The following is an 11,496-nucleotide window of genomic DNA, read 5'->3' on the forward strand; positions in this document are numbered from 1 at the left end:
GGAGCGCACCTCGGGTGTCCCGGCGGGGAGGGGGCTGCGGAGGCGCTGACTCAGCAACGGGTTGGGGGCGGGGCGCGGGGGCGGGGCCGGCCGCGCCCGGGATGCTGCGGAGGCCTCGCCCGCGCAGAACTGGGGGTCTGTAGAAGGGGGTGGGGCCTTGGAATGCAGATCCCGAAGGGGGACAGAGCTGTGGGGGGTCCGGATACGGGGTCACGAGAGATATGGGGGTCTAGATATCAGAGGAAGGGGGTAATGAGATGGGGGGTGTGTGGAGAGACTGGGGCGTAGAAATGAGGTCCAGAGAGATGAAGGTGCAGAAGTTGAGGGCAGAGACGGGACTTAGTGAGATGGGGGTTCAGAGGGATAGGGTACAGATATGAGGGTCAGAAGGATGGGGGTTCAGAGAGACCAGGGTGTAGAGATGGGGTCCAGAAAGATGGGGGTGCAGAAGTGGGGGGGACAGAGAGATAGGGGTTAATGAGATGGGGGTTCAGAGAGATGGGATCCAAAGAGATGACGGACAATCCAGAGTCGGGTCAGAGATGGGGTTCAGACACGGGGTGTTTGGGAGACCGGGGTTCAAGAATGGAGCATCGGATGAGGATTCTGGGAGTGTGGGGTGCACAGCCTCACCATTCTAGGGGGGGAGTGGAGACCAGATAGAGGAACTGGGGAACAGAGGGGCCTGAGGATTTAGGTGGGGTGCTCCCGGCGGGCTGGAGCTGAGGGTGCTGCCCATCCCCCTCCCCACTTCACATGGTTAGGCCTGCTTCCCTGGATGAGAGAGAGGTGAGGAAGAGACCACGGGCAAGGCGAGGAGTCCCCAGGATACCGAGCGAGGGGGCAAGGGTCGGGGGCGGGGGGTGGGGGGCTTGGGGAGGGTGGGGGTGTGGCTCACATGGAGGGCTTCACTTACAGCAATGACCTCTAACCGCTGCCGGTAGAGGGAGCTCTCGGCCATGGGCCTGTGGGAAGAGGGTAGAGACTGAAGAAGGGGTCTTCCAGGTCCCAACCCTCAGCAGGCAAACCCCCTGAATGCCCCTTTCTGAGCCAAGATCCCTGAGCTGCTTGGAGACCAACCAAAGCCCAGCATTTTCCTCTATTTCCCCTTTGCATCTGAAAGGAGTTGGGGTAGAGGGCGGGGGTCCTATGAGGGGGAGAGAGCAGAGACGCTGACAAGTTGAGCTAAAGCCCTTCCTAGGCTTGACATCACCTCTCTGAGCCTCAGTTTCCTCATCTGTAAAATGGGTCAGGATAGCTTGATCCTCACCCTGTAGAGAGGTGCCCTGGCAAGGAAGTCTCCATGCAGGAGAAACACTGGCCCTAGCGTTCCAAATCCAGTAGCGTCATTTATTATCTTTCATAACTTTAATAATTCCCATGATTAGTCATGTTTTATGGTTATTTATAAGGACCATTCCCAGGCTGTCCCTCAGACACCCTCAAATCCTGCCAGGCCCCTGTCATGCTGTGTGTCTCTTTCCGATTCTGTACCCTCTCTGGACCTCAGCTCCCACCCAGGATACCTTAAGCACTAGGGGATGAGGGAGTCTGGGGAGAGAAGCGTCCATCCCATCGTGGACACGTGCCATCGCCATGGGAACTCTGGGGCTACGTGCCAAGTCTTCTCCCTGGGGGGCAAATGGTATCAGGTCATGCAGCCCAGCGCTGGACAGAGGGGTCTGGCTGTTTAAGGGTTAACCTGAGATTCCCCCATCGTTGATTTCCTGGCAGCGCCCCAGGGTCCCCGATTCCCAGCTCTAGAGGTGCCCCTTCTGTGCTTCGCCTGGAATCGAGAGGCTGACTGTGGCCCTGCCGGACACTTAGGGGACAGATGTTGTTATGTGAACTTATCACAGATGTGCACTGAGCACCGTTATTTGCGGGTGTTTCACTAGCCAGTATCTAGAAAGGATGTATCTATTTGACTGTTGTCCCTGACGCTTGGCCCAGGGAGGGCACAGGGCAAGCCCTCACATATTTATTAATTTGAGCACTAACCCTATTGGGTGAGCATTGTCTCCTTGCCCAAACTCTCCCGGGGCCTCCCAGATCGTCCCCGGCCGAACCTTAAAGGCATAATAGTGCAGATACTTAGCACTTACTATCTATGGTGCTCTAAGTGCTGGGCAGGGCTTCCGCTGGGCTCTCTCAGCCACCTCCGCCTCTCCCTCCCTGCCCCGATCTTGGGACACTGTGGTCCATTCTTTGCTGAGTTGATATTCTGAGACTAAAATCAGTCAGCCATTGGCCAGCGCATACCATGTTCCAGGTACTCTTCAATGCCTTGCCAGATAGTAACTCATTTAATCCTCCCAAAGATCCGAGGAGGCAAGGAGTCCTACTGTCCCTATTTTACGGATGGGGAGACTGAGGCTCCAGGAAGTGGTGAAAAGACTTGTCTAAGGTCACTGAGTCAAGATCAGAACTCGGGGCTCTCAGGCCCAAAGTACTGGGAGCACTGCAGGGAGGAGGGGGAGTCCAGGCACCCGTGTGTCGGCAGCCAGGAGGCCAGAGATCAACCTGGGGGTTTCCTGATTGGGGCAGGGGGCCGAAGTCATGCTTTGCAAGGTATCCCAAAGGGAGCCCAGACTCCCTACTGATAGGTTTGCCCTTGGGGGAGGGCTGGCATTTTACCTCTGCTGTCCCATTCCCAAGATGTAATCTCCTTGCCTCTTCCTTGCTGGGGGGTGGGGGGAGATCAGGTTCCCGTTGCTAGGCAACCAGGTTTGTAGTTGGTGAATAATGCATCAGGGGACCCAAAGAGTGAGGAACCAAATTGGGGTCCCTGGGGGGGGGAAATGCTTTTCTAGAACTCTTTACAAATCTCTGGAGCCCGTCCACCCTCTTACTTTAAAAGGCCCTCAAACCTTGAATATTAAAATCCTCTGCACACCCCATTTAATACTGTTTATCTCCAACTCTACAAGAACAGGGTGTGTGGCCATGGCCTGTGGTCACTGGGAGCAGTTGGTGGCCATTTCGTTAAGCCAGTGATGGTTCCGATTTTGGCATCGTCTTCCCCAGTTTGGAAACTAACTTTTTCTGTTGTATCTCAACATTTCTTCCCACCCTGGACACTGAGGGGTGTTTCGAGAGGCAAAACAGGGGAGTGAGGGGCCCTGGCGTTTCCTCACCTTCAGGCATAGCCCCACCCCCTAGCCTGGACTTTGAGCTTGAAGGCTGCCGGTGGAAAATCCCAGAAAAAAGAAGGTGGAGGTCCTCATCTCCCACCTGACTCTGGGGAGAGGGACGTGAAGAGCCAGTGGGGCTGCCTGCTGACCTCTCTCTGCTCCCCCTGGTCCCCTCGGAGAGGACAGCTGGGGGTCTCGCCCCCGTGGAAAGGCCAGCCACCCACCGAGCCCCTCCCGGGCCAGGCACACCAGCCCCCCTGCCCGGGACACTTACGTGGGTGTGGCCAGAGACCACATCTGGCTCTGCAGGGCCATCTCTGCCCAGAAGCCCACCTTCGTTCGGGTCTCCAAGATCAGGACCCACCGCCCGTTCCTCGCAGGTGCCCTGGGAGGCTGTGACTTGGCTGGTGGGAAGGGGGGGCTGCAGGCGGGCACTGGGAGAGCTGGTCCGGCTGGTTTGGGTCAGGAGGCAGGAGGCACACGGGGCGAGGGGGGCTGGGGGCTGGCGGGCAGTTCTGGGGAGGCACTATCAGCTGTCCTGATAAATTATTCACCAGCCACTGGCCTCCTTGCCGCACTTGGCTGACTTGCAGCAAACACACTCTCACACGCATGGTGCAGTGTGTGAGTGAGAGGGGGCGGTCGCTGACCCGCTCAGGCAATGGCACCCGCACTTGGCCCCCCAGACGCCTCAAGTCCAGCTGCCCACCAAGGGTGACCGACGTGCGAGCATCGGGCACGCCACACGTGCGGGATAGTCTTATACACTCCTGCCCCTCCCGTCCTGGACCCTGGGGGTGGGGAGGGACTGATCCAGCGAAGGCAGAGGCTGAGCACCACTGGAACCGGGAGGTCTGGGCCCCCTGGGAGGGGGGACTGTGGACAACTTGCCCAGGGTTTCTAAGCCTCAGTTTGCCGTTTTGTGAAATTAGATCAAGTGGCCTCCAGGACCCTAGCACTCCTTAGATGCTATAATGATTGGGGGGAGGGGGGCGGTGATGAGGAAGGTCCAGAGATCTTCCTACCCATGTCTTGAGGGTCCCTGTTCTAACCTCCCCATCCTGTTCTTTTTTAAAAATTATTTATTTTATCTTTTTAAGTATTTTGAGAGCGACAGAGACAGTGTGAGCAGGAGAGAGGGAGAGAGAGAATCCCAAGTAGGCTCTGCGCTGTCAGCACAGAGCCCGACGTGGGGCTCGAACTTGTGAAACAGTGAGATCATGCCCTAAGCCGAAACTGAGAATCAGATGTTTAACCAGCTGAGCCACCCAGGTGCCCCTTATTATTATTATTTTTTAAATGTTTATTTATTTGGGGGGTACCTGGGTGGCTCAGCCAGTTAGGCATCCAACTTCAGCCCAGCTCATGATCTTGAGATTGGTGAGTTTGAGCCCCCTACCAGGCTCTGTGCTGACAGCTCAGGGCCTGGAGCTACTTAGGATCCTGTGCCTCCTTCTCTGTGCCCCTCCCCCACTCACCCTCTGTTTGTCTCTCTCTCTCTCTCTCTTTGAATGTTTATTTTTGAATGACAGAGAGTGTGGAGAAAGGGCAGAGAGAGAGAGAGAGAGAGAGAGAGTCACAAGCAGGCTCCATTCTGTCAGCGCAACCCTGATGTGGGGCTGGAACTCACAAGCCTAACCCTGAGATCCAGACCTGAGCCAAGTCACAGTGGCTGCTTAACCAACTGAGCCACCCAGGCACCCCTCCCCACCCTGTTCTTAAAGGGCCAGCACACCCTTTCTCAGGGGACAGCATGCCTCATTTACCCTTTGCCATTTGGAGAACTCATCTCCTATTTTCCAGGCTAGTCTCTCCCCCCCACAACCGTCACACTGTACAATGTGACATCAGCCTCAGTGAGAAGCGTTCTTGCCATCAGCCCCCTGCTCTAGAGGGCACGCTCCAGCCAGGACCCTCCCCAAGTGGCCAAGGTCCTTCCTATACCTACCTAACCCCTCCCTCCCTCTTGCAGCGTCTACTCAGGGTACTCGGGATCCCAGAATTCCCCATCCAAAGGATCCTTAGCTCACCCATAGTCGTCTGTGCCTCCCAAATGCAGACCACACAGCCAGGGTATGCCTCGCCCCACTGCCTCGAGCCTGAGAAGCGGTCAAGAGCAGCTCTGCGCAGAGGGGTGCGGTCCAGAGCCCCTCCTCAGTGTGGCCACAAGGCTCCTTGCTGTGCAGGAAAGCACTGAAAGGGAGAAGTACAGGAGGCCAGACTGAGAGCTGGGGTTTCCCTGAGCCAAACGTTCTAGAACCAAACTCTGAGGGATCCAAAATTTTTTTGTTCGAACCTAGCCTTCGAAGTCATTCTGAAGATACATCTGTTATGACAGAAGAGAACATATTTTTTTTTAACTTTTAAAAAATGTTTATTTATTTTTGATAGGACCCAAGGTGGGGAGGAGAAAAGAGAGAGAGGGAGACACAGAATCGGAAGCAGGCTCCAGGCTCTGAGCTGTCAGCACAGAGCCCGACACGGGGCTCGAACCCACAAACTGTGAGATCATGACCTGAGCCAAAGTCGGATACTTAACCGACTGAGCCACCCAGGCGCCCCTTGCAATCACTTCTTATTCACCCTTCCCCCAGTACCTGGCAACCAACAATCTGTCCCTGTAGATTTACCTGTTCTGGGCATTTCGTATAAATGGAACCATACACATTGTGGCCTTTTGTGTGTCTGACTTTCACCCAATGTAGTTTTTAAGACCCATCCAAGTCACAGGGTGTGCTGGCGCTTAGTTTATTTTTACGGGTGAATAATATTCCACTATATAGATCCACCACCACATTTCGTTTCTCTATTCCTGTGTCAATGGACGTTTTGGTTGTTTCTACCTTTTGGAGGACAGAATATATCTTATTTGATTGTAGTTTGATTTTATAACTGTCAGATATTTAGATGCATGGTATGTGCGCTTCCTTTTGTATTCTTGTCCTGTGTTCCACATTGAGGCAGGACTGTTCTATTTATGTCTTCATTTCGAGTTTTTTTTTTTTTTAATTTTTTTCTGGGGCGCCTGGGTGGCTCAGTCGGCTAGGCCTCCGACTTCGGCTCAGGTCAGATCTCACGTTCGTGGGTTTGAGCCCCGCGTCAGGCTCTGTGCTGACAGCTAGCTCAGAGCCTGGAGCCTGCTTCCGGTTCTGTGTCTTCTTCTCTCTCTGCCCCTCCCCATCTCATGCTCTGTCTCTCCCTGTAGCCAAAAAAAAAAAAATAAATAAATAAATAAAAAACATTAAATGAAGTTGCTTTAAAAAATTTTTTTTCTAATGTTTATTTATTTTTGAGAGAGAGACAGAGCACAAGCAGGGGAGGGGCAGAGAGAGAAGGAGACAGAATCTGCAGCAGGCTCCAGGCTGTCAGTACAAAGCCCAATGTAGCGCTCGAACCCACAGATCACGAGATCATGACCTAGGCTGAAGTCAGATGCTTAACCAACTGAGCCACCCAGGTGACCCAAGTTTATTTATTTATTTTGAGAGGAAGAGACAAGGGGGGAGGGGGAGAGAGAGAGAGGAAGAGAGAATCCCAAGGAGGCTCAATGCTGCCAGCATAGAGCCTGACTCGAGGCTCGAACCCACGCACTGTGAGATCGTGACCTGAGCTGGAAATCAAGAGTCGGATGCTTAACCAACTGAGCCACCCAGGCGCCCCAGGATTGTTCTATTTATAATTGGGTCTGTCTCCCAAACTCAACTGCACCTTCCAAGTCTGATGTGTTTCTTTATTCCTAGCACGGGGTGGGGGTGGGGGGGTAGGCGCCTAGTAAGTGTCATGAAAGAATTCTTAAGTAAATGTTATGTATCAGGTACTTCTAGGCATGAGGCAGTGGGTCTAGAGGTGAGCAACCAGGAAATGCTGTAAGGCAGCTCACTTTTGGTGATGATGAGGAGAGACAGATAATACACAGATAAAGGCAATTGGTGATAACTGCCATGTCGGGTGAGTTACAGAAAGTAGCAGGGTTAGGGTTATGGAGACGGGCTGTGTGTGATGCAGACTGGGTGACCAGGGACTGTTTGTCTAAAGAAGTGATATTTGAGTCAAGACCTGCGTAGTGAAAGCTAGCCAGGTGATACGTCCTTTCAAGCAGAGAAAGGCAAGTCCGTGCAAAGGCCCTGAGGTAGAAGTGCAGGTGGGAGGGGGGTTGAGGGAAGCACAAACGCCAGAATGGAGACGTGAGGGAGTGTCAGAAGATGAGATCTGAGAAGTGGGCAGGGCCTTCTGGGTCAGAGTAGGGAATTTGGATTTTTCTGTTGGTGGGGGAGGGGGGCACCACTCAGTGAAGAGGACAGTGTAGTGGCTGAGGCACGGGTGGAGAGAAGTGGACGGATTCAGAATGTGTTTTGGAGGCAAAGCCAACAGATTCAACAGCAATCCAGCATAGGGATGGATTGGAACAGGGCTGAGAGGGAGAAGTTGAGGCAGGTTCCTAGGTTTGGGGCATGAAAAACAGAAAGGATGAGAGCGGCGGCACACAGTGAGGGGTAGAGCTGGGGGGCGGGACCGGGAGCTCAGTGGTCAGTTTGAGGGGCACCTGAGTGGCTCAGCCGGTTGACTAGTCATCGACTACTGATTTCAGTTTGGGTCATGATCCCAGGGTTGTGGTCTCAAGCCCCCTGTCAGGCTCTGCACTCAGTGTGGAGCCTGCATAAGATTCTCTCCCTCTCTCTCTCTCTCTCTCTCTCTCTCTCTCTCTCTCTCCCTCTGCCCCTCTATCTGGCTGTGCTTGCTTGCCTGAGCTTTCTCTAAAGTTAAAAATAAGAAGAAGATGAAGGAGGAGGAGAAGAAAAAGTCAGTGACGACAAAGAAGGAGTATAGAAAATGTTCAGTATGACATATCTATTAGTTTAAAGAGTGTTAGAAATGAGTCTAAAACTCAGAGGAGGGGCGCCCGGGTGGCTCAATCGGTTGAGCATCTGACTTCGGTTCAGGTCATGATCTCACGGATCGTGGGTTCGAGCCCTGCGTCGGGCTCTGTGCTAAGGACTTGGAGCCCAGAGCCTGCTTCAGATTCTGTGTCTCCCTCTCTCTCTACGCCATCCCCTGCTCATGCTCTGTCCCTCTCTGTCTCTCAAAAACAAATAAATGTCAAAAAACAAAATTTTAAACCTAGAGGAAAAGTCAGAGGCAGAGATTTGAGAAACAAATCTCTCAAATAGGAGACACCAGCACAGAGATGGCTTTAAAGTATGAGGTTGTGGAGGTGCCTGGGTGGCTCAGTCGGTTAAGTCTGGGACTCTTGATTTCTGCTCAGGTTATGATCTCACCATATGTGAGTTAAAGCCTGCGTTGTGATCCTTGTTGAAAGCACAGAGCCTGCTTGGTATTCTCAATCTCTCTCTCTCTCAAAATAAATAAATACACTTTAAGAAAAATAAAGTATGAGGTTGGAATTAGTCAGGTGCTGAGTGCTGGCAGGAAAGAGATTGCATACTCATCAGAGCTTAGCGAAAAGTTAGGTTTTAAAAAATGTTTGTTTTTGAGAGAGAGAAAGAGTGGGGAGACCAAGCAGGGGAGGGTCCAAGAGAGGGAGACAGGAAATGAAGGCTGGTCCATGCTGACAGCAGAGAGCCCGATGCAGGGCTTGAGCTCAGACCCTCAGTGAGATCATGACCTGAGCCGAAGTCAGAGGCTTAATCGACTGAGCCACCCAGGCATCCCAATAAAAAGTTGGTTTAGGGGCGCCTGGGTGGCTCATTCGGTTGAGCTTCTGACTTCGGCTCAGGTCATGATCTCACAGTTCATGGGTTCGAGCCCCACATGGGGCTCTGTGCCAACAGCTCAGAGCCTGGAGCCTGCTTCCGATTCTGTGTCCCTCTCTCTCTGCCCCTGCCTGGCCCATGATCTGTCTCTCTCTGTCTCTCAAAAATAAATACATGTTAAAAAACAAAACAAAAGTTGGTTTATAAAGATTTCCGGGAAATGATCTGGGTTAGTGACAGTCAAGGCTGTATCCGTGCACTGGCCTTGGAGAGAGCTGTGTGGAGTGGCTTGGGGCAGAGGAACACAAACAGTGTGGCTCAGAGGCAGGAGCGTGGAGGTGACGTGCTGACCTCCCTCCGCCTCTCCCATCAGCCAACCCCAGTGAAGCCAGAGGGAGAGGAAGCCTGTGGACGCAGCCGAACCAGAAGTGTGGGGAGAAATGCCTGAAAGGGACACCAGGAGATGAGGGCATCCTCGGAGACCCAGGAGCTAATGGAAGAGAAAGTGAGGCCGGAAACCAGAGTCTGGCAAATGAAGCCCATCCGTGTCCTGGGGTGGGAAAGGGTCAGTGGGAGGGTGGGACCAGGGCCTTGTTGGTGCTGTCAAAGAGGAACAGGAGGCCATAAAGAGGAGAGAACGCTGTAAACGCCTCTTTCCGGAGGAAAAGCTTTTATCTTCATTACCTCCCCAGCAAGTCACGCTCCTTTGCCCATTTTACAGAGGAGGGAAGGGAGCCTTGGAGAAAGGCTGGTACCTTCCCCAGGTTTTGCGTGGGATGGAACCCGCCCCGGCCCAATTTCCATTAGGCCAAAGGGGTCAGAGGGAGGAGCTTCAGACAAGGGTCCTGGAGAGGGTGGGAAGGAGGGCAGTCACCAGGGTAGGCAGAGAGCTGGGGAAAGGAGTGACTAGATAGTCGGATTATCGAAGGTTCCTAGGCTGTTCAGCACCTTTCTCTAGGTAACTGTATCTTTTTTCCTGGTCTCCCTAGAACGGCGGAGTAAGGCCAGAGGACAGATTTGGGGAGAGCCTGGGGGGAGACAGTGGAAAATGGCTTTGGGGGTGGGTCAGCGCGCGGGGGCGTCGATCCCGCGGCCTCTGAAAGCCCATATCTGGCGCCGGCTGCGGGCAGCCGCTCCACACCGCAGGCCTGGATACCTCCGCGGGCCTTCCCAGCCTAACGGGCCCAAGGTGACCGCCTTGCAACCGCAGCTGCTCCGCTAAGCCACGGGCGCGCCGTGCCTGTCCCTCCTTCTTCCCTCAATCTGGAAGTGCACTTGGCCGCGGACGCCAAGGACTTTTCCAGGAGGGGTGAGGGGAAGCAGCCTCGGGTTTGACGGGAGCGGCCGCACACCTCTCGGAAGCCTGGTGGAGCCCAGGCTCTGGCGCGGGAAGCTCGCGACGCGCCATGACAGGGCTCCTGGCGCCCCCTTCAGTCTGAGCTGTGCGCTGCAGGGGTGGAACGTGGATGGACAGCCCCGAGGCCAAGGGCGCTGCTGCCCGCTGGTCTGGGCGGGGCTAGCGAGGCTCCGGAAAGATGGCTTTGGAGCACACCAGCCCCAGAAGGCCAGCGCTCCCAACACCCAGCCCAGGGCACCGTGGGGGGTGTGGGGGGTGTCAAGCCTCCTGGGAATGCCGGGGACATGCGGGCGAAAAGGTGCCAGGGTGGCGCCCCGTTAGTGGAACGGCACCCAGACTTGTTCCCCACCTGGCGGACCAAGCCTAGGGAAGCCCTCCTATGAGAAGTCTGGTGCCCTGAGCTAACCCGAGGAGCAGCCGTGAACCAAATGCAGTGCCCTGCAGGGGCGCCCCCGCCCCGAGGGCGGGGCCGGGGCGGGGCCCACGTCCTTCCTGCAGGTGCAGGGGGCGGTGCCCGGCCTTGTCCCCGGGGGCCGTTCTTGGAGGCCAGGGGCGGGTCAGAGAAGCGGCTGAGGTAGGCGACGCCTTAGAACCCGCGGGCGGTGACTGTGCCACAGGTGCTGCGCAGGGCACAGTGTCCCGGCTCTGGGCATCAAAATTCCGGCGCTGGAAACTGAGGCTTCCAAGCTGCTCCCAACCCTGGACACTGAGGCCCCCGGGCCGGAGAGCGGAGCCCTGGGGTCGTCCGAAGCTCGGGGCCCAGAGCCCCCCGGATCAGACATCGAAGTCCCGGGAACTGGCGCAGAGCAGGACGCCGAGGTACTCAGGCCAAGAGGCAAGGTCTCCGTGCTCTCCTCAGAGCAGGGCGCGGAGACCCCTGAGCGAGAGAGTGAGGGCCTTGAGCCGTCGGCGCGTCTGGACACACAACGCTCCGGGCCATCCGCAGCGCGGGGGTTTGAGAGCTTCGAGACTGGCAGAGACAACCCCGAGCCGTCCGAAGCGCGAAGCGCGGGAGTCCCGAAGTACTGTCCTCTTCAGTGTCCCGAGATCTCGGGGTCAGACTCGGAAGCCCCCCTGCTGCATTTTCCACCGCCCGAGACCCCCCCGCAGGCCTCCGAGGAGCCGCTCATGGAGACGCCCATCGAGCGAGAAATCCGCCGCAGCTGCGAACGCGAGGAGAGCCTGCGCCGGAGCCGGGGCCTGAGCCCAGGCCGCGCAGGCCGAGAACTCGTCGAGCTGCGCGTGCGGCCGGTGCTCAGCCTGCCGGGCCCGGGTCCCGCGCTCCCGCGCGCCT

The 11,496-nt window shown here is 55.6% G+C and overlaps 2 protein-coding genes across 2 annotated transcripts in view; one reads left to right on the forward strand and one right to left on the reverse strand.

Moving 5' to 3' along the window:
• Window positions 1–3,590, reverse strand: part of PALM3 (paralemmin 3) — a 9,151-nt gene extending 5,561 nt beyond the window's left edge. Inside the window, exons 1-2 of the mRNA XM_029917806.1 lie at window positions 3,409–3,590; window positions 917–965 (exon numbers count right to left, since the gene is read on the reverse strand). Coding sequence (XP_029773666.1) covers window positions 917–965; window positions 3,409–3,449 — 90 coding nt within the window. The 5' untranslated portion in view covers window positions 3,450–3,590. The remainder of the gene's footprint in view (window positions 1–916; window positions 966–3,408) is intronic.
• A 7,174-nt stretch (window positions 3,591–10,764) lies between these two features.
• Window positions 10,765–11,496, forward strand: part of MISP3 (MISP family member 3) — a 2,232-nt gene continuing 1,500 nt past the window's right edge. Inside the window, exon 1 of the mRNA XM_029917807.1 lies at window positions 10,765–11,488. Coding sequence (XP_029773667.1) covers window positions 11,331–11,488 — 158 coding nt within the window. The 5' untranslated portion in view covers window positions 10,765–11,330. The remainder of the gene's footprint in view (window positions 11,489–11,496) is intronic.

The sequence above is a fragment of the Suricata suricatta genome, chromosome 12 (assembly GCF_006229205.1).
Source record: "Suricata suricatta isolate VVHF042 chromosome 12, meerkat_22Aug2017_6uvM2_HiC, whole genome shotgun sequence".
Classification (NCBI taxonomy): domain Eukaryota; kingdom Metazoa; phylum Chordata; class Mammalia; order Carnivora; family Herpestidae; genus Suricata; species Suricata suricatta.